General features: G+C 33.4%; 1 protein-coding gene across 1 annotated transcript in view; it reads left to right on the forward strand.

The window, feature by feature from the left end:
- Positions 1–24147, forward strand: part of LRRIQ1 (leucine rich repeats and IQ motif containing 1) — a 101707-nt gene that overhangs the window by 65710 nt on the left and 11850 nt on the right. The window contains exon 23 of the mRNA XM_070947349.1: positions 5277–5378. Within this exon, the coding sequence (XP_070803450.1) occupies positions 5277–5378 (102 nt within the window). The remainder of the gene's footprint in view (positions 1–5276; positions 5379–24147) is intronic.

Below are 24147 nucleotides of genomic sequence, written 5' to 3' on the forward strand. Positions count from 1 at the left end.
CAAGTTTGATTTTGAAGTACTTTCTCTGGGAGGATTGCTTTCTATTAATTCCTACAGAGACTTGTCTTGACTACTCTTGCCCCTGTTATAGGTTATAGCTTACCTTCATTGCTTCCTTTTCAAACTTAGTGAAACACATTAGGAGGTCTCACTCCCACGGGCTTCAGAGTCATTTACTGAGTCCTTGTATCACAATAGTTATGCTCTGTGAGTGATTACATAGAGTGATCGTTGGATTATGTGACATCAAGTTGTTCTTAACTCCTAGCAGCCACATGGATAGGCTTTCTCCATAATAGTAATAATCTAGGGTAAGCTTTCTACAAGTTTACTTAGAATAGGCTGAAATAAATATGCCTATGTTGAGAATGAATTTACCTGGATTCAAGCAATGCCAGAATGACATTTTTTATACCTTTTGTAACTGACATATACCAAAGCTGAAGATGCTCATTTAACACTTTGGTATTAAATATTTAATCCATTATCGCTAGTATGATCAGGTTTGAAATTATTAAATTAGAAAATTATCTGGCCCCAAAAGGCTGCATAAAAAATAGCGATTCTCATGGCCTTCTGCCTTGTTCTATTACACTATTTAGAAAAGAAGAGAAGGAAGGAATCCAGTTGAATCTTCCACATATGTTCAACTTGGTGGCCCACATATCATTGGAATGTATCATCTTTTCTCCACATGTGATCTGTTTTATGTAACTAGTGACTAATCCAGCCATAAATATTTTTTTCTTAAAGAATATCAAAGTCAGCTATTTTGTTTTTGTCATCTAGGAAGGGGCTTCTGGGGCTTCTAATATTAAGGGGCTTAATATTAACAATACTGAAAATACTTTTCTTATATGTTTGCTTACTAAAAAGAATTCCCAAGTAGATGAGAATGTAATTAATATAAAAATAGAGACCAGCTGTAGCAGAACAGTGAAAGAGCATCAGATACGAGTTGTCTGGAAATTATGGGTTAATGTTTAAATGGATATTAAATAACTATTTACTGAGTGGTAGTCTCACCCATAATACAGAACTAATCATGCAAAGCATGTTAAAATAATTACTGAGCAATAATACATAAGGTACTTTAAATACTTGTGAAAAACTATAAATAAATAAGCTTGATTTGTATTTTTTTAAAAAAAAATCTCAACAAAAAAAGGAGAGTGGTAATGTAGTCTTCATTATTATATTTTTTGTATAAATGGCTCAAAATGAAATCTTAATCAGGTAATATCAGGTCTAAACAGATTTTGGCTTAGATATAAGTTAGAACTAAGGAGAAATTTCCTGACAGTTAGAACAGTTAATCAATGGAACAGCTTGCTGAAGTTATGGGTGCACCATCACTGGAGGTTTTTAAGAAAAGATTGGACAACCACTTGTCTGAAATGTTATATTGTCTCCCATTTGCGCAGAGGGTTGGACTAGAAGACCTCCAAATCCTGGGGAGGGGAGGGTGGGTTCCTGAAAAAAATCCAAACATATCCCTATTCAAAATCAAAATAACTGAATCCAAGAATGGGAAACATATAACTGTAGTTTACATCCCATTAGCCTTAACTAGAAAGACCAATAGTTTTTTCTATTGGGTAATGGGAAATATACCTAAAAAAGAAATTTAGGAGCTATTTATTTATGGATTTATTGATTTACCATTTCAGCCTTTATGGACTTAGGCAATTTACAGATATTAAGGTAGCTGCAACAATAATTCATATATTATTAAGAATTCAATAATAGTCTTAATGGTTAATAAAAATAATAGAAATGTATTTAGGCATTTGTGTATATTTCTATTTCTGCATGCACATAAACATAAACTTATGTATTTATTTTGGTGAATACACACACACATACATATATCACCCAATTTCCCCAAACTGTGGCCCTGTGACTCACAGATTTACTGGTATAGACTTACCATTAACATGGACTTGAATAATGGATGGGAACATACAAAGGATTATTACAAAATGAGAATATTAAGTGAAATTAAACACAGTTTAAACAGAAATTAAACAAAGTTTTTAATACTTTGCAAAGCATTTGTATAAGTTAATACTTTTAGCATGACAGAAACTGGATTTAGATTGATAATACATACACCTAGCTGTGCCAAATATAATATAAGGAGTGGCAAATACTGAAGCTCCCTATTTCAACTTCCAGTCTTTTCTCATTAATCTAGACAGCCATAATTTCTATTCCAATCAATTAGTAGCTAGGTGTTGATTTCCATTGGTTTTGTTTAGACTTTCTCGGGATTATATCCTTTTATCTGGACCATCTCCCATTAAAACATTTCCAATGCAAATTATAATTTCTGGTAGGAAATTATACATATGGTACATCCGGATTCATGAGCATATACGTTCATGTCAAAGAAATCCTAGGTGGTGGTAAGTTCCCCCAAAATGGATATGGACAAAACACAAACTTATGTAGTAACCATTTGCAGAATATGTAAAGGACGTGCTATTTCTTAATTCATCTAGTCATTTTGTGCATTTCAGGCTTCAGAACTTAGTTTTAGATTTTCTGTTTTTTAAAACATATTTACATATTTTCTATGAACTAAACTTCTTTCAAGAAACAAACCAAAATAAAACCAGCATTTCAAAAATTCATTTTTTATATCATTGTATTCACTAAATCACTTGGGGAGACTTAACTTACTGTTAAATCTCCTAATATAATGGCCTTTGTAGAAGCATAGTAGGAATTAATAGATTAAATCTTTTATAACGATATAAAATAAAGAACTTCCCTTTTACCTCAAACCAATAAATTTGCTTGCCAGTTCTAAGGGTTGACAAGCTCTAATTTAAATTAAATACTCATAGTTTGTTGATATTAAATATACCTTTGACAATATATATCTAATTCCATGAGAAGTAAAGCAGTTGTTCACACTAAAAACAGAGTACTAACTTGAGCGCAAAATAAAATTGATGACCAAGACCACTTGCATATCATATTATTTTACTCAGTATGTATTTATCAATGTCTGAAAACTTACTTGAAGGAAAATTAAATTCAAAATATATAAAGGTTTTGTGGCTTTTATCAAAAGAAAAGATGACTCCCAGCTTTGCTTTCCATACAAGTTGTACTTATCTGATGGCTGAGTATATGCATGTGGATCAATGCTGTTAGGTAGTGGCTCAGAAGGCTATTCTCCTTTAAAGTCCATGATAATGATGAATTTTATTCAGATAGTTAAATAAATTGTGGCCACAGTTTAATTAAACCAAATGTGTGCTGTGATTTATTCATCTACTGTCCACTACAACTATTTTTCTCTATTAAGGGATAATAGAAAAGGGGTTGGCATCATACTGGAACATTTCTAACCAAGAATATTGGCAAATATTCCTTAAGATACAACTGTAATCAAACAGTAGAGCATAATGCACCTCTTTGACCTTTAATATCTATTATTATTATTATTATTATTATTATTATTATTATTATTATTATTATTATTATTATTTATTGGTTAATCTTTAGTGAGATTCACAGCCTTTGAGGCTGGTTAATAGCTCAGCAGCTCGAGTCCTAACCAAGGACCTAGGAACTGTTAAGGTATCGTCGGAGGATGTAAGCTGTTCCAAGTAAGGTGGTTTTTTGTAGAGTCAAAATGTTCAAGTCCGGCAAATTTAGAATTTCTAAATAGCGGGGTAGCCCTTTGGGTATTGCTCCGAGGGCTCCAATTACAATCGGGACAACACACGATTTCTTTTTCCACAGTCGCTCAACTTCAATTTGTAAGTCCCGGTACTTTGTGATTTTTTCTTGCTGCTTATCTTCAATTCGTGCATCACCAGGTATTGCAATGTCAATGAACCATACTTTTTTCTTTTCAACTATTGTTATGTCAGGTGTGTTGTGGACCAAGTGCCTGTCAGTCTGAATCCTAAAGTCCCACAAGATCTTGAGTTTCTCATTCTCTAAAACTTTCTCAACCTGATGTTCCCAGTGGTTTTTGCTGTACTCAAATCCAAATTTCTGGCACAATTTCCAGTGAATGATTTTAGCAACACGGTCATGGCGTTGTAGGTAGTCAGTTTGTGAAATTTTGCTGCACCCACTGATTAGGTGGTCGACTGTCTCATCTTTCTCATTGCAGAGGCGGCATTTGCTGTTGGTGGTAACATGTTGAATTTTTGCCTTTATACAGTTTGTGCCTAGGGCTTGTTCTTGAGCTGCCAAAATAAAGCTTTCAGTTTCTTTTTTCATTATTTTCATTATTATTATTATTATTATTATTATTATTATTATTATTATTATTGTTATTATTATCAGCAGCAACCTATTTTATTTTTTACCCTCTGAATTCCACTAATTCAGTCAGAGTAATTTTGAAGTTGGATTGGGAAGAGGAGCAGGAACTGTTTCAAGTTAACCTCAAGTTAAAGATGTGAAGAATAAGCTTTTTAAAAACACTGATTGGACAAAATTATTGTGCCACAGTTGGACTATTTCCAACTCTGGTGGAGTATAAAAGCAAAAGAGGTATAGATTGTCATAGATTATTGCCCACTCCTCATGTAGTTCTCCTATTTTCAGAATCCCAGCTAGTTGGATAACCCCAACTAAACTGAGAGGAAAGCTCAGTGTTTTAGAAAGTAGCTATGCATGAAGACAAATAGAGAGACAGTGCAAAGTAGTCTCTTGCATTAGATTGTTTCTTTAGCTTTAGCATCAGATCATAAGATATTTAGATTTTTAAATCTCAAATTAGACTCTTGATTCAATTTAGTAGCAACCTTAATTACTTAATTCCTTTAGGTTATAATACTGTTCCTACTTACATGAGAGAAACTTCCATTGAACTATTTTATTTTATTTTATTTTATTTTATTTTATTTTATTTTATTTTATTTTATTTTATTAGTAAATGAGAGCAAGAACATATACACTATAGCTAAGTGTATATTTTGCATTTTTTTAACTTAGTAGAAAATACATGTTCAAACCAGAACATTCAGCTATTAACTCAAGTATACTTTTTATTGTAGTTTTATGACAGCAATTTTGTATATTGTAACCAAATTAAAACAATAGTTGTTTTAAGATATATGATTGAAATTGAGGCGCTCTAACTTTAACTCTTTAATGTTAGAAATAGTATATTTTCCTTCCTAATGTAAAACCTACAAGGATATTCTGTTTCTCTTAATAAATGGCTAAAAGGCGAATATTTCTTTCAAGGAACGAATGAGCAAGATCTGACCTTTTGATTTTAACTTGTTCTTGTCGTCTAGACCCAGCTGTCCGACTGGCGTTGTTCAAAAACAATGAAAATAAACATCCCCCCATGAAACCACCAAAGAAGCCACAGACTACAAAAATTGGTTACTTTGAAGGTAGGCAAAGACATTTCATTCTATTTATCTTTTGGTCAAATCTTCGAAAATTATAAAAGTCGTACCAATATTTTGATCAATTTTCTTAAAATACTTTGCTTTGGTTAACAGGAAGAAAAGCTTTAATGCATACAATTTAAATCTGCTAATGATGCAGGTATACGTATACATAAAATGTTCAGGTGAAAATTTTAAATTGTAATGCCTCAGGAGCTTCATTCAAAATATATTTCCTTTATTTTTTGAAAGTTAGAAATACAGAGTGGAATTTAACACCATGAGCAAGTACACATATGTTATTTGTTAAAAGGATTGCTAGTTTGGAAAGGGTATGCCCTAGGAAGTGAAACAATTAGATTTTTTTAAAGGTTTTGTTAAACTGGAATATATCACCATCATGAAAAATCATAAGACATCTGAATATATGGTGTTTCCGGAGAAATTCTTCTTTTAGTCGCTAACTGATACACTGTTTATCAGTATTAAAACTAATCCTAGCATAGTCTAGAAAAGAAAAAAAGGATTTCTAATTGGCAACCATATGTGAAAGTGCTTTTGATGCTGTGGTAAGAACCTATGAATAATTTATTTAAATAAACAATTTTTTTATATTGCATATTTTCTGGATTTAAATATTTTGCATCTGATAATGTATATCATAGGAAAAAATAAAATTATTCATATACTATTAAAATATCACTGAACAACTAATATTGCCTCATTTTCACAAATAAATCCCTGTTTTGTTGTGGAAAGATATTTCAGTTCCCCTGATCCTTGACCTGTAAATGAACTATTGTACAGTGGTTCACCTTTTCCCATGTATTTTTATATGAATATAACTGATCTCAATGTTATGGTAACAAAAAATATTTAACAAGGGAAATTGTTAGAACCTTGTTTTCTCCAAATGAAATATCAATCACATGGATGCATGTAATACGCAGGAAGATGAACAGATTCTAAGAACAATACAAGATGTAAAATACGTTATACCAGTAGATAAAGAAAATATTTTACATTAAAAATGTAACCTACAGTTAAAAATGTACCTACAGTTGCATCTTTAATAAATAGAAAAATAGATATATGTCTGTCCCACATCACTCACCTAGTTATCATGACTAGAACATCCTAATTTTATTATTTTCTTTCCAAAAGTTAAGTTTTATTCTCTTATTTTTTTCCTTTCTTTTGTTTTACCTAAAGTAGAAGTTTAACACTTTGTCTATTGTTGCTATATATATTTTAAATTATGCAAACATTTTAAAGAACATTAAGCGGCTTTTTTTATTCTTTTATATTTTTTACATTTCTTTTTGCTTTCAGCAGTTAGATGAGGACTTTCCATTTGTAGCACACTGTATGATTGGTTAGTGCCTTCTATTGCTTGAGGCATTACAAATCCTTAAAACTCTTAATTATGTAGTACTAGTGTTACTTAACTATAGTTGAACTGCTTAGTTTTTAATTAGTTGGATCCAGAGTTAGACTTATAGTAGCTCTAATTAAATAAGTGATCATTGTTAACTGTGACTTTGCCATTAATCTTGGAAGGGGGTGTCTGTAAGCATGGCTTTTTCTATTATGGATCTAATTATTGTGCATGTATCTTTATATTGTATTGTTTTACATTGTCTGTAAGCTACTCTGGCAGCTCTTTGTGTACCTTTTAAAACAAAGTGATGGATAAACTACATATTTTTTAAAAAGGTTCAAGTTTAATGAATTGAAAGAATGCAGAAAAAAGACACTATTATAAAAGGACATGTTGAAAATACAATATATTTATATTTACAATATATGCATAGCCCATTCAAGGATTTTTTTTAATTTAGTGGGAAGGATCAGAGATTATTTGGTACATAATCCTAAATGATAAATAAATAGGTGTGTATGTGTGTGTGTATAATGTAATATGATAGTATGAGTGTCAATGAATATGAACATTTGTATAATATACCATGCAGCTTTTTTCATTTGTTAGAATGAGGAAGTACTTTCTATTCTATCTCTCTGTCTTTCTCTCTCTCTCTTACACACACACACTCTTCTGACAAACCCTTCTTCTACTTTAGCAACACACACACAGTTCTTGAAATAATGTCCCCGTGGCTCAGTAATAACTAGAGATAAATGCCAAGTCATACTTGTGTTTATCTTACACTGTTACAGTGTATATAGTAAGATAGTAAAACTACCACATGGGGTGTGGTGCAAAATGTGCACATCATATGAATTATAGAATCCCATATTTTTGCCAGACATTCATACAATAGAAGAAACATAATGATCTCATATAATGAAACCTCATATTTCACTTTCTTACCAGTGCTCTTGCTATTCCATCTGAAACTTCACTTCTACATTTTGTCAGCAAGCTCTGTTTTTTATGTTATCTCTTTACATCAGTGCTTGATTTCAATGGATACATGGTTATCACAATACTTTTGCTTTGATAGTTTTGGTCTTAGACTTGAGTTTTAAACTAGTGGATGAATTTTTGGCTAATTTGAACTATTATTTAAAAAGATCTGGATCAAACATTATTTTCACTTGTTTATAAAATCATAAGTACAACCAACTTGCATTGTTTAAATTTAAACAGGGAAATCTAATTAATTTAAAAACAGATGTGGATGCTTCTAGTCCCTATACAGTCATGTCAGAAGAAAAACATGCAGGAGCCCATGAAGCTTGTATGTGCTCATATATGCGTAGTGCCAGAACATTCGTTAGGATTACCTTCTAACTGAACTAATTATGCATTTTAGAAGGCTGAAACCAAACTAAGCATTGTATATTCTTTATATCCACATTTGTTGGAAGAAGGACAAAATAAACCTGTTCTAAAAAACAGGTTCCTACTTATATAGTCAATATATGAATTAATGGTAAATTAAAAAGTGTTTTGGAGCATTCTTAGATGGGCTTTGCTTCATATTCACATGTCTCAGGTTAGCCCTTTAATTTTGGATATTATATTAGAACCGGCCTGTATTTCTTTGAACTAAGAGTTGCAATTTACTATTTTCCCTGTTGTAACGCAATTAGAATCATAAATTCTCTTAAATATATATAGTCCACAGAAATAATTTCCGTGTAATTTCCCCAATACATAAAACATATAGCTTGAGTGAAATTTGGAATATATGTATATTATCAGTAGCACCTCTTCTGTTGGAATCTTAATCATTCATGCATTCCTCAATTTTTCTAAATTCCATTTTGTATTATATAGAGTCAGAATGTAATATGAACTCATGAGTTGCAATAAAAGGTTCATGAATTGATTTTAACTAAATGCAATGACTATATAATTATCCGTGTGTGTGTGTGTGTGTGTGTGTGTGTGTGTGTGTGTGTGTATGTGTGTGTGTCGGGGGAGGAGAGAGAGAGAGAGAGAGAGAGAGAGAAAGAGAGAGAGAGAGACAGACAGACAGACAGACAGACAGACAGACACAAAGAATCAGGACCACACATTCAGTTCCAGTTAAGATTATTTATTGCTCAAGCCTATACACAAGAATCTAGTCAATTTACAGTTGACATTAAATTGGCACTAGACAAGAGTTAAAGAAATTCAAGGGAGGCTAGACTTGGATTGCTTGTGAGAATGTAAGGACTCTAGACTGATTACTCTCTTGACTCAGCCCCCAAGCTCTGCATCTTCTCCTAGAGAGAGTGTGAGAGAGAAATATAAAGGGCTGGAGAATATGCAATGTAGCTCTAACTAATTTTCAGGTTATCTGAAACAAAGATTATGCCATAGTCTGATATTTCTATTATATCAAAAAGCAATAGACTTTTGTCACATTCATAATTCCTCTAAAAATAGAGCCTGCTTATGACTCTTCAAAATTAATTTCATTTAAGGATGATTCATCAACACTAGGGAATAATATTAGCTTTTGGAAACCACAATTTACTTTTTGATTGATCCCAAACTTAGATGCTGCATTATTTAACTGGCCGGTGTAATATCTCACCAATTATTATTACAGCTTATGCCTTTTTTATAAAGCCTAAGATCACTGTCTCCTGATTATTAAGAATGTTTTTAAAAAGATTTCAAGACAGAAAGGAATCTTTCACTCAAGTATCATAATCCTATAGCTTGTTTCTTATTATCTAATGTGAGCTCACAGAATTGTGCATTGAAATATTTTAAGAAATTAATGGCTCTCTACCAGTCCTTTAACATGTAAAATGAGTAGGTTACTTGTGTCCAGTACATCCAAAAAGAGCCAGGATAAAATAAACATAAAGAGTTAGATATCTTGGAAAAAATCTGTCATGGGTTTGGGCTAATCATCTCCAGAAGAAATTCAACTTGATGCCTGAAATGTAAGACTTCTTGGAGAACTCCGCAAAGCCTGAGGCAGTGTTGATCTGAAGGAGTGCTCTCCATGGGTCAGAGCTGCTTTGCCGGCAAAGTGCAAACCCAGTTCACAATAGAACTGCTCTGAAAAGTTGTAAGACAACAGGGCCTTACATGCATTTGTTGAAGTTTCAGTTACATCGTTGAAATTGTCTGCTTTTTCATTGTTTAAAAAGGGAGGAGCGGCTGTTGTTAAGGTAATCTGTATCTCAATTTCTAATGTCCCTATGAATAGCAAGAGAGAAATAGAAATACTGGTGAGGAATGAAATAGTGTAAAACCATAGTATCAGATTAAAATAACAGTTAATCAAGCATTTTCATGAAATATTCAGTCAATCAATAGTCAACCTTTATTATTATAAAAAAACTCAATATAAAACATTAGAAGTGATAAAATACGACTGCATAGTAAAAATTATTTTAATTTTCTAATATGTGTATATTTACAGAATCTCTTGATTTTGAACACTAGTCATTCTTCTACATAAAGTATTGAAGGGTGGAAGTATTGTTATGCTGTCATAACGTAAGGATTAATACAAAGGAACATTTGTAGCTAGTGTCATCAAAATTCTGCTATTACTTCCTTTCTGCGAGCTCAGAGATTACACCTCCAAATACCCCCCTCCTCTTGTCTTTAGGTTGTAAGAGACTGGTATGGAAGAGTAAACTAAATCTGAATTCAGGCAAGATAAAGTTTGTATTTATACCAGGAGTTGAACTTCAGGGTTCAGATATATATGCTCTGGATTGGGTTCCACTCTCACTTAAGAAACAGATACACGTTCTCCAGATCTTTCTAGATATAGTGCTGATGCAGTAAGTCTCTTTTGATAATGCAGTCTACTTGGAGGGAGAGAGTAGTCCAGCTCTGAAAGTTAGGTAACTTTCAGAGCTGGACTACTGCAATGATCTGAGGTGGGAATGCTCTTAAATGACAAGAAATTCAACTGGCCTAGTATGTGGCTGCATGAACAATTGCTGAAGCATCCTTAAAGCCCTTCATTATTTCTCATATTGAACCAACTTTCTGATTCTCAGTTGTTATCTGAGCCCAACCCAATTTTTAAAAAAGGCAAACTACTTGCAAAGCTCAACAATTCATCAATATAATTTTGGTATTTGACAAATTCATGGCTCAATCTTTTAATGGAATTATCTATGACAGATAGTACAAACATTTACATTTGACAATTTCTCCGAACAAAGAAGCATAACACACACACAATACAAATTTCACACAACATTAGGTTTAAGTCCATTAATACTTAATTTCCACATCATAAAGAATTTAAAAACTACAATATAATTATATATATGGCAGACAGCATGCTTTTTCTTATGTCCAGCTGATAAGATTTCTGGAGTCACTTACATTTCAGCACCATGTGGCCTCAGACCCATGCACCTCATTTCACCCAAACAAGGCAATAACTAGATCCAGCAACATCTACATTAGCTATGGATTTCTGGTTGGATTATTAGTGGGTGGCTGTGACAGAAGTTGCTAATTGTGAGTCAGCCTCCACTTGTGCATACTAAATGCATGTTCCCAGCAAGTAAATTATCTTCAAACAAACAAAGAAATGGAATGAGGGAAACCTTTTGGCAGGAAAGTAGGAGATGTAGACTAGCAATGTCAGGTAAGAAAATATCTTTGTCTCCATCACTCTGCTATATTTTTAACAGTCTTAAGTGCTTAACTAAGCAATTAAAAGCACACTGTATTATTAACTGTAGGGAATGAGAGGAAGGCTGCTTGGGTAGATAACACTTGACTCAGCAATGAATCTCAATCTTCATAGTTGGCTATGATTTTCAACTTGTGCCTTTCAATGAAAGAGCAAACCAATATAGTTCTCAATACATAAACATGAGTCTAAATGACTCTCCCTCACTCTTATACCATAAACTGACCAGCCAATGACAGCTGAGAAGAATGTGTGCTTTTTTCTTTATTATTCTTTATTGCTTATAGAATTTTTTTTAGCTGACTACAAAATTAAAGTACATTCAGAAAAGATTGGACAACTGACTGTTCAATATTCTGTGCTCATAATATTTATACATTCCTCTAAATTTTAGCCTAAACAATTATCTTTGTCTATTATCTAGCATATTTTCATAAACCTGAACATATTTACATTGAATCCAATGGGACTCTACAAGAACTCTGGTGTAGAAATGCAGATCACTTACTTTTTGGATTCACTATTAGACATTTTTAAAGAATAAAAACCTATTGAATTCATATTAATTTATGATTTATTCTTGCCTCTAAAATTTTTAGTCTTTATCAGATCACATAAATGTGGTACATCAATTATTTAAGGTTTTAATTTTGTGCCTCCATTACCTGAAACTTTGCTAAATTTTCTATAGCCCACATAAATAAATAGAAGTGAAAGAAGAATGTTGACATATTTTATAGCATAAGGCAGATATTTGGAAGAATAAATCCTGAGTGCTGAAGCATTTCAAATCCTTTTCATCTGACCAGTCAGTGACCTTATGACTATTTCCTCCTCTAAGTAAGGTTGTGACCCAGGTCTAAGAGTGCAAAAGACATATAATTTTAGTAACAACTTAAAATTCAAATAGATTTAGCTAACAGGAGAAGGAAAAGGACAGGTAAACAAGTAAGAATTTTTGAAGAAATATTAAATAAAATAATGGTTATACATTATAAAAACTCTTCTAAACATCACATAAAATGCTATATTTTATTTTTATCAGTTCATTAATTATCTCAGTTTTTATTCCTAACATGGTTATTTTCTGCTGTTTATCTATTTTATGTTATTTTAAGTCTAGAAATGAAATCAGTTGCCATTTAAAAATCATTTTAAAAAGAAAATAGTATATGTCTATTTACCTTTCACATTGCAAAAAAGCTTTAAAATCTGCCATTCTTCAGTCACATTCTTAAGCAATACAAAGTAATCACTTTTATGCTTTGGAAAAAAAAGGCTCCCATTTTCATGTTTCTTCCAACGTAAATAGCAAATGAAGAGGACCATTCTAGACTAGGATTAAGAATGTGAAGGATTTAAATGTTGTCATTCTAATTACCCAGTTCTTTACTTGCTAGTTAAATAAATGGCATTCTGTTTGCACTGAATATTCTTATCAGGATAATGTATACCATCCTCTGCATTAAAAAATTAGATTACCTAATATTTACCCTGTAAAACCTATTAGGTATTATTTGTACCATAATCATAAAGGTTGGCTAAAGACTCCATTCCTACATGGAATTTTTCACATGGAATTTTGATGTGAATGTTATTCTGTATTTGTACTGAGATTTGTAAATTCCAAGTGGTACAAAATGTGTACAAAAATTACACATTTTGTTGTGTAATTCCCTGATAAGTATATACTGACAAATGGTCAGAAGATAAATTATTTATGAATAATAAATGAATTTTATGAATAATAAATAATTTTATGGTGGCATATACAGACCATTGACTTTTAACTAGTTGACATATTCTTAAGCTTTTTCTCCTCAACAGAGGATTTTTTTCCTACTGAAATCTTTACGACATTATATTCCACTGCCTGCAATTTCTACCCTCCATTTTGCAACTATAGTTTAAGAAATATTTATGACAAATTATAGTTACAAATGATTCAAAGACCATTTCTAATGGAATTATATAAGAATATAACTCTATGTCTCTAATAAGGATTAGATAATGTGTTTTATATACATGTTCTCACCTTTTGTTTCTTCACATTGAATACAGTTAAATATGCACTATGAATATAGCTATACATGCCAAAGAAATGTCAGATGGTATGTCAGCAATTTTTGACAATTATTTATACTTAATTGCATTCTGTATATATATGGCCCAAAAACAGCACAATATTTAGGGGTACATTTGAACTGAAGGTCAGGACGCATTACATCAGAACATATGTTGGTTTACTGATAACCATAAAGGGAAAGACAGTCATAAATAGTGTGGTATTATAGATATATATAAATTAGAATATATATGCATTTGGAAACAGCAAATAAGTATTTCACATGTGCCTAGTGAAGTCAGTAAGACTAGTAAGATGTAATTATGAGGAAAAGGGACAGAACTACAAAGACAATGAGATTTTGAACAAAGAGGTAATTATTTCATGAACACAGTTTTTTTTCTAGGGAGCTACTTGCATTTCCTTTCCCAAAGCTCGGCTCACATCCCAGTGTCTTTCCGTGGCCTTCTAAATGTTCTGTGTCTAGGCTAATAGTGTTGTTTCCCAACAATTTGTTTTTGTAATGGTGCAGTTGAATAGCTGAATTTGTGCTTTGTTTTTTTTTTCCCCCAGGAAGATGTATTTTGGGTTTTAACTTAGCTCCACAAAATCACCTATTAAGAAGGTCAGCCTTTGACAGGTTGTTCAAAGGCAGGAGAAGGGAAGGAAGGCCAGTACTGAATGTTCTCATTCTCCAAGAGCTAGTGCATATTGCTAACATATAATGAATTAACCATCTGTTGTTTGAATCAGTATGATTCATTTTGCATGAGGAGAATTAATCTATCCAATCGCTTTTGGACAGTGGGTACCTATTTCCAGAAATGTAATTTTGATGTAGACTTTTTCTTTTACATATGAGCAGAATTTAGGGAATACAGCAAACAGTAAATAAAACTCTTATCTAATAAAAGGAGATATCAAAAATGTTAACTGCCTTTTTCTTTTTATAACGCAAAACGAATATAGCTATTCATTTTTATTTATGTTTATTTATTTACATTAGAGTATTAGGGGATAATAAATGCCATTATAATTCAGAGATTTTACTGAAATGAATAAAATTAATTTTATTACAAAATTATTCTGTACCACTCTTAAGTCAAAACTAAAGCAAAGAATGTTAATAATAATGCATCTTGGAGGAAAGAAAACTATATAATTAAATAAGGAATAAAGTGAATGTTAGCAAAAAATCTGATTTAACCTATAGATGACCTGGTGCTGTTTGTTCAGATGACAGCTCTAAAAGTGTACATGGAATATTCCCTTGTAATACAATGATTTGCCGCAAGCCCTGACCTACTGACTGTTAGGGAGCAGACCTGAATTGGCCCTTTCTCTGATATTGTGACACTGCTTCTGTTGCCTCGATTGTGACCTCTGATTGAAAGGAACTCCTGGGACTTCTGTATAATAAGCATGACTCCTGACTCTTAGCCAGGTCTGCCTTCGTAGATTTTTGTCAGAGTTTTCTAGTAGGCCAAACTATGCTGAAATTTACTTGAGCTGTCAAAGTGCTCTGTGCACTTGGTGCACTCATTGAAATCTTTTTTTTTTTCTTTTGGACTGTTGTTATTGTTTCAAAGACATGCATCTTGTAAATAGGATAATATTATACGGTTATGTACTACATAAATCACTTTCTTAGTGTGTGCATGTGTATGAAAAGCAGACATAAGAGAGATTTATTTTACCACAGCTATAAGATGGGAATGCTAAAACTCCTAGTTATTTACAATTTTTCATTGTTTTATTCAAACAATAAAACCAATTTATAAAGAAAAGTAAATAAAACCTCCCCAAAACCTCTGTGCCTATTAATAGTAACAGTCTATAAATGAAAGGGCTTCATCATCCTAAATGATAAAGGGAGGTCACCACATGAATGTTTAGAGCTAAGAAATTCCAAAAGGATAGAATCATTATGATGATGAAAAATTATCTCCCCTCTTCCCCCTAATTTCAGATAGGGAAACCTTTAATAACCCAGCCCTTCACATGTAAACAGAGTGTTTGCTTCTCCTGGATTAGTTTGAATTTATGTTTTTGTTGGGTTATTTTTTTTTAAAAAAAATGTTCTTTAATATTGAAACCCTATACATAGCAAAAATTTAAATTTAATTTAGCAAATAATTCAACTCTTCACTTTTGAAAAAATAATTTTATTAAATATTTTAAATGGAACAATAAAAATAATACAAACTAGAAAAGATAAAAGAGAGAGGCGGAAGACAAAAGAATAGATACATATATACACACATATTCCCACTTCCCCTCCCTAAGAAAAGAACTTCCCACCCTCAACATGCCAGGTATAATATAGATAATAAAGTAATATAGATAATATAGCAATATAGTATAGTAATAATATAGAACCTCTTTGGTCTAGTGCCGTGATGGTGAACCTATGGCACGGGTGCCACAGGTGGCACGTGGAGCCATATCTGTGGGCACATGAGAATTGCTCTACTCAGCTCCAGTGCGCATACACACGCCGGCCAGCTAATTTTCGGGCCTTCCTGGCCCACATGAAGTTGGGAAATGGGCTGTTTCCAGCCTCCGGAGGGCCTCCAGGGTGGGAGGGAAGGCCGTTTTTGTCCTCCCCAGGCTCCAAGAAAGCCTCTGGAGCCTGGGGAGGGCAAAAAACTGGGCTTACCGGGCCCACTGGGCCATCATGTGCCAAAAGTGGGGGTAGTGCGGGGGAGTGTCACACACGCATGCGTGGGGGGTGGGGCACATTGGATTATGGGTATGGGCACACACGTGTGTGACCTCCCTGCATGATCCCCATTTTTGGCACGCGATGGCAAAAAGGTTAGCCATCACTGGTCTAGTGGTTAAGGCACAAGGCTAAAAATCAGGTGATTGTGAGTTAAAATCCTGCCTTAGCCATGAAAACCAGATGGGTGAACATGAGCCAGTCATTCCCTCTTAGACCAACCCACTTCTCATGGTTGTTGTTGTGGGGGAAAAAGGAGGAGGAAGGAGTATTAGATTTGTTCACCACCTTGAATTATTTGTAAAAATAATAAAGGTAGGAATTAAACAAACAAATTTCCGTGATCGCTTCATCTGCTTTTAACTACCAAATATAAAACTCTTCCATCTCTTAACAACAGACAAATCAAATAGATAACTTCTTCAATCCAGTTATTAGCAAAAGATTCAAATTCAACAGTAAAATTTAAAGTCTGAAGAACAAAGCAATGATTTTCCCCCCCCTTCTATTCATTTGAATCCCATTCACAGAGACTGGACTACTCCTTGCAGGTTTTTTAAGCAAAATTTTTCAGAAGTAGTTTTCCATTGCCTCCTTCCTGGAGCTGAGAGAAAGTGACTGCCCAAGGTCACCCAGCTGTCTTTGTGACCAAGGCAGTGCTTCTATGCCTTTCTTGGCTAAGTCTTCTCACTTTCAAAAAAAGGTATCATACCTATTCTGGATTACTGATTATATTAGGTATATTAGAAATGAAGAACTATAGTTCAGTTCTTATTTGGTATTTAGTATGCATGGTTTTAAAATCTGGATAAATAGATATCTAAATAAATGCATACCTGTAAATCAGATTAGGGAGTATCTACACTTACATCAGCAAGAATCAATGAAGAGAGGCAGCAAAATGTGAATTCATAGCTGTGTTATTCATTCCCAACTTGCTAAAACATAATAAGGCCAGGAATATGCAATTGAACTGGGCCATGTCACTCTGAAACATATGCTGTTTAACAAAACCATTCAATTGTAATCAGACTTACCTTTCTATGCAGTTTCTTACAGATGTCAAAGCTGTTCTGATCCCTTGGGATAGATTATACTACATTGTTGACAATACTGTAGGCAAAATGCCATTTTTCAGTTGTAATAAGATCCCACATCTTGGAAATTTCAAAAGAAATAACCAAAATTAGGATCCAACAATAGATTAAAGTTATGAGTCGTCCTACTATAATACTTTTTTGTTCTTTCAGGCATAGTAATTATTTCTGAAAGTGCAAAAACATGTACTGGTGCAAATTTGTTTGCCTGAATCATTTGATATCTGCAATACACATATCCTGTTTATATTGTGTGTATGTTATACATAGACATGTAGATAGCTTTATTCTAAGTGCACTCATTTCCCAGTTTACAGTATTGACTTTAAATCATTGTTTTATAATGTAATGGTACAATAAAAAGGATATTAGATAAATGTGATTTTCTTATTTAATTTTTTAGATATATAAACACTTTCCTTAATGTAAACTTTGTTTTCAAAATCTGCAGTCACTATGAACAAAGTATAAACCACTTTTATAAGTAAAAAATCTCAATTACTATGCTTTGCTTTCAGACCACAAATAAGATTCTTCTGATACCTATCTTTTTTTAATGCAACCTCAAGCAAGCTGAGTTTTTTGTTGTTGTTGCTGCTGTTAAATTAAATATAGATCTAGATGTTGGCACAGTAGTACAAGGCTGTGAAATTCATCCAGGATGTAGGAATTGAATAACTACCTTCTTTATTAATCTTATCCTGACAGCAGTAGCATTGATATTTGTGTGGGTCATAAATTATTCCTAAAAATCAGAAGATTAAAAAGCTCTTTAAATTTTATAATGTATGTGGTTACCATATATGCACATTTTTATTCAGCCTTTCTCTGTGCCCCTCCTTTGTACAAAGATCTATTTTGATTTTTTAAACTAGTTTAGTTCTGGGAAGATTGTTATACTGAAACATTCATCTTAGATAGTTGTGTTAATATTGGAAAATATTTATTACCTTGTTTGATACAGATCCTATTAATATATTGAGTTAAGATTAATGTAGTTATAAAAATAAACTTTGAATTCTGATTCTGTTGATATTATTATCAGAACATCTAGAACTGTAGATTGGTGGTGCACTCCCATAAATATTTACTCAGAATTGAATTCATTAGGATTTTATCCCGAATCAATCTATATGAGTAAATCTGTGGTATTTTGTTTATTTACTCATGTTTCTAATTTGTAATGCACCTATAATGAGTGTGTTAGAAAAGGATTTTTTATGGTTGGATGGAGCAGAATGTTTGTAAATGTGGATTGGCATCCTGAGCAGCTGGCCAAAAGAAAACCAGCACAGAGTATAAAGAAAGGTTTTATGTCTGTAGACCAAATTTCCAGAGTAGGTTAACTAATCTTTCTGCACTGCTTCTTTTAAATAACTATAGATCTAAATAATTGTACCACTGTTTCTGTTGATACAACATTGATTTTTAGGGACTTCCGGTGGCACCGCAGGCGCCGAGGACGCTCTTTTCTTGAGCGCCAGCCCCGTGTTCTCGTAAAGCCGCTAGAACAGTGCAAATCAGCTGTCTAGCGGCTTGAAAACTTTCTCCCCGGGAAAAGGGGAGGAAGAGAGCAGACGGGTGTAGGTAGAGCTCCCCAAGGAGCCGCAGGAACAATTCTGGGGCTCGAAGGGTGAGAGCTCCCTGGAAGCCCGACAGAGCTCCGGATCCGGGACGTTTCTGCTTCAAGCAGAAGAAGACGCCGTGGCCACCCCTGCAAACAACGTTTGAATAAACATCATTCGGAAGCAGGCTGAGCAAACTCAGGAGAGATTAGATCTGCAAGTACTGAACTTTAACTCCAAATGTGTATTACTTCCTTCTGACTTATTAAGGGGAGAAAGTGAAACCAAGATGGTGATTGAGCTTTAATGGGGCGTGAAAGTGAAAGTTAAAAAGGAAAGTTTCTTTTAGTGTTGGCAGCCCCTGTTCAAAATTAGAGATTTGTGGTTTTTTTTTAAAAAAAGAGAAGATTAAAGATTACAGCAGTAATTTTTTTTAAAAAAAGGATTGCTATTATTTAAAGACTGATTTCTGGATTTGGTGGATCTACTGTTCTGGCAGCTGATTAAATTTAAATTGGAAACCAAAAATGGCTTCAAAACAAATTAAGGCTATTGTCCCCAAAAGTGCTGGGACTTCGCCAGCTCAAACGTCCAGATTGCAATCTCTCTCTGTTCCAATAGAACCAACAATATTAACATTTGAAATGTTGCAGGAAGCCCTCAAAACACAAGCCTCTGTTACAGAAAAAAAAATACTTCAATGTTTCAGGAGCAAACTCGAGAAGTTGCTGAAGAAATAGCTCAGGTCAAAGAGACTATTCAAAAACGAAACCAAGAAATTAGAGAAGATATTATTATGGCAGTACAAGGATTGGCAGGACACATTGAAGCAATAGATGAAAAAGTGGAAGAAATTGGAAAATAAAATGGGGGAGGTCCAGGACAAGATGGAAAGATCAGAGGCGGATGTGATAATGATACAATATAGAGAAATGGAATTTGCTCTGAGAATAAGAGGCCTCAAGGAAAATAAGCAAGAGAATTTGAGAGAGATCTTTTCAGAAGCATTTGCACAGATAATGGAAGATCAAAAAGCAAATTTTGAATGGCAAATTGACAAAATTTATCATGTCAATTTATGGGTGGCCAGACAGAAACATCTACCAAGAGACATTGTACTTTATTTTACAACAAGGAGATTACTCAATGAAATCCTACAAGTCACTTTTAAAAATAAACTTCAAGTGCAGGGGCAGGAGGTTTTAACACTGAAAGAAATTCCCTCCAAAATGTTGAGAGCCAGAAAGGATTATGCCTTTCTGGTGAAAGAACTGAGAAACCGTCAGATTCAGTATAGATGGGAAGTTCCAGCTGGTCTAGTGGTGAATTATTCAGGACAAAGATACCGTCTCAATTCAGTGTAGAAGGCAAGAGATTCAAAATATTCTCAAAAAGAAGATAAAATTTACTCCACAGTTTTTTCTGTTAGGCATAATTACAGATTGTATTGTTATAGAGACTAAGTTGATTTTAAATTTAATAACAGCAGCCAGACTCTTGGTGGCACAGTACTGGAAGAAGGAAGACTTGCCTACTATTGAAGAATGGACACTAAAAGTAGTGAATTTAGCAGAGATGGCTAAAATTTCAGCGTATTTGAAGGACCATTCAAATGAAAGATATATATTGGAATGGAGAAGATGGATTGACTATATTCAAAACAAATATCGGACTAAAACGTTTCAAATAGTTTATGAATGAAATCTATATTTCCTTTTTGAATTATGTTTAGTTAGTTGAAAGGGGAGTTAAAGAGCAAGGGGGGAGTTTGGAGACCACAGAAAGTTAGCTTATTTTAGCTTATGTTTGTTATGCTATACCCTGTTTTTGCTCTGGGAAGTCCGGGGGGTGGGTGTCGGTGGGGAGGGGGGTTGGAGGGAGGGGGGGTGAGAGGGGGAAAAATTGTTGTAATGATTGTTAAAACTTTTTAAATAAAAAAAAAACATTGATTTTTAAAAAGCATTTTTTTATAAAGTGAACATGTTCCACTGAAGGCTATAGAAACCTGAGTGGATGTCCATAGAATTATTGCCTTCTGGTGTAAAAGCTAGATATGCTATTATTCAGTATGGTTAGGATGGCATCTGAAAATGCTTAATTAAAATATATTTTCTAGGAGCTGCTTGTTTGCTCAGATATGTCCATTAGGCCTGCTTTCATAGAATTAACTTCTGCATGAGGAACGATAAAGTATTAAAATTCAAATCTTAGCTAAGGGCCATACATTCACTATTAGGCACATCCCTAAATGACAGTCTAGAAGGCTGGATTGGAAGCAATTGGGGTTATGATTGGGGCTTAATTAAGAATATAAAAGGAGGAGTTGGATTATATTGATCCAACTAAATGGAATTGCAAGTATGGAAGAATTGTACATAAAATATAGTATAGAGGTAGAGCTACAGAGTGCTATGAATTCACTGTAAATAACTAGAAAACTTTTTTAAAAAAATTATCTAACTCAGAGGTAGATAGTTTGCAGCATGCATGTACCACTCCCTGGGATTTTGATTAGCCATCAGAACCCACAGTGTGAAGGGTTTTTGCTTGAATTCAGTGGCAGTTCCTAGTTATCTGCTTCTCACTTGCCTTTCAAAGCATAACAAGGCCTGTTAAAGTATCCATTGACTTCAAACAGTCAGAAGAAACTCATCAATCACCATTCTCATTCATTCTTGAATTTCCACAAAGCCCATCACTTTTACTCTACTCATTCAATCCCATTATCATACATCCATTCATATCACCATACCTATCAAAACATTCCCCCTTCCTCTGAATTGTATTGATTCAGAATGTTACAGTTTTTCCTAATTTTGCCTCTGGTTTTTCCATTTATCACCATTCACTGGAGTATAGTATGCAATTATCATCAAATTACATGCAAATGTTAATCAACTTATATTTGTTATATATTTTAGCCCTTTAATTTATACATAAACTTACTGCCTTATTCCCATGAATGTATTTATCAATGCAGATCTTCATAGTTTCATTCATTCATCCTTTTCTCTCAGTTTTATAGAAACATTCATTCATATTTACTCCTATTTATTGCTCTTACTTTGCAATTTTCTATGTGCCATGATCATTATCGGATGGGCACCAAAGATACTGATCCCTAAGGCACATCATGGCTTTTGTCAATTGAAGTTTTCACAGAAGGTTCTTTCTTAAGTCACAAAAATTACATAGTAGCCTCAGTTATACCCATGCCAATACAGGATTCCCTGCAATCAGTTTTGGTATATTTTGGTCAATGCACCATAGTCACAATAAAAATCTAATTTGCTATAGAGTACTTAGTCAAATCTTCTTTTGAAATAAAGATATACTAACCTTATTGTTACTCTATAGTCAACTAAAGAGGGTAACACATTAAAAATGAAATTAGCGTATTCTGATAAGACTTGCTTTTGGCAAACTATCACTAGGAATAAGCAAAATTCTTATTCTGTTCATCAAGTTCAGAACATTGTGAAATCAATACAGCCAGCTTCAAACTGTAAAGAACTATTTCAGAGTGCTTTACACCCCCATAGTAATTATAATTTTAAGTGTACTTTCATAATGTTTCTTCACTATTTGTCTAGATCTTTCCAGAATCATTGTCGGGGAGGCTGATTTACAGTTCACTGGGTCTTCTTTTGTCCCCTTTTTCAAGGGGACAAAATAGATAGGGTTTATTCCCCTCCAATTATTTGGATCTTCAGTTTTCCAGAGTTTTTCAAAAATAATACTATGTTTCCTTATACGTAAAAAAAAAAAAAACACCAAACCTTCACATATAAACTTTACATAAAATAATTGTTGCTGGCAAGGAAAAAAGGAATTAAAAATAGCTAAAATATAAAATGTCTTTATTACTCTTGAGACTTCCAAGTTTTAATAAAGGATGCTTTTCTAGCATATAATCATGTGAAGAGATTAAATATTCCCACAGACTGCCCTGAATCAGTTTTAGGAAACAGGTGCTAGACATGTTACTTGATTTTGAACAGTGATCCAAGTTTGCGCTATAAAAAATCAGGAATTAATTAGGATGTTCATTCCAACACCTTTCACTAAGTGTTTTTTACACATTATACAATTAGCCAGAGGATACAAGCTTCCTGGACTGACAAAACAAAAAATAAAAGACATCCCCATATATGTATATGTAAGATATAATACTACATATTCTGATGTGAATTTCTTCATTCATAAATGGAGTTTTACCAGCTGGTGGTAAGTAACTTCTCAATATCTCCTGCATTTCTGAAGCAATGTCTGCACAGGAGATTACCTCACTTCTGTCTGGTACAGTATTTGGTTCACACATGTTTAGGTATGATGGTTTCTTTCTTCCCATCCTTCTGTTTTACAAATTCATCTGTTGGATAGAAGTATCAAATTTGGCTAGGTTCTGGTATGCGTTATACCTACCATAGTTTTCTCCCTCCTAATTTTGTATGTCAGTAAAGAAAAGTATAGCTTTTAAAGTTGTACTGTTGTACTGTTACTGCAGCCCATTCCTACATTCTTGTCCACCACCTATTCCTATTCTTTGTTTTGATTTGGCTATGAATAAGGTAGAAGTGATAGGATTCTATGTACAGGCAAACTGAGGAGAAAACAGGAAGATAGAGGAATATCTTGGGGCTCAGTGAGAACAGAAGAGAGTGTAGAAGGTAAATAAATGGCACCATTAAGATTTTCATAGATCTTTCCCTTTAACTTCCCAGAAGTTAAATCTCAGCTGGTTAATACCACCATTTAGGGGAGAGCTGCCTTCTTTTATGATCTGAGGAAAAATCTCTGCGTATCTGTAATATAAATGAAATTATAGAAGTAATGTATGGAAGCTGACTTATGTATTTCTTTTAAGTTTTTCTATTCTTTTGTCTTTTATTATTTTTTAAAGAAATAATAAGAAATAATAAGAGTTCTTATATAAATACATGCACAGATACAGATATATGTTTTCTATATAGAGGATCATTCTGTAAATGGGCATTGCAGTAAGATAACAAAGAATTTACATGATCTATTGAAATGTGCTCTACTTGAGGCTGCTCATGAAGCTACAGCTTGTTTGAAATGCAGTGGCACAACCAGTAATGAATGCCATCAGTGTGCCATGCTGCCTTGGATGCTACTTGGCTTCCAAATGCAATTCGAGGTGTTGGTTCTTACCTATCAAGCTCTGTATGGCATAGGGCCTGTATACATGACAGACCACTTGTCTCCAATTATTTCTGCTTAAC

This window comes from Pituophis catenifer, unplaced genomic scaffold (assembly GCF_029215685.1).
Source record: "Pituophis catenifer annectens isolate HBS135680 unplaced genomic scaffold, rPitCat1.0.hap2 SCAF_7, whole genome shotgun sequence".
Classification (NCBI taxonomy): domain Eukaryota; kingdom Metazoa; phylum Chordata; class Lepidosauria; order Squamata; family Colubridae; genus Pituophis; species Pituophis catenifer.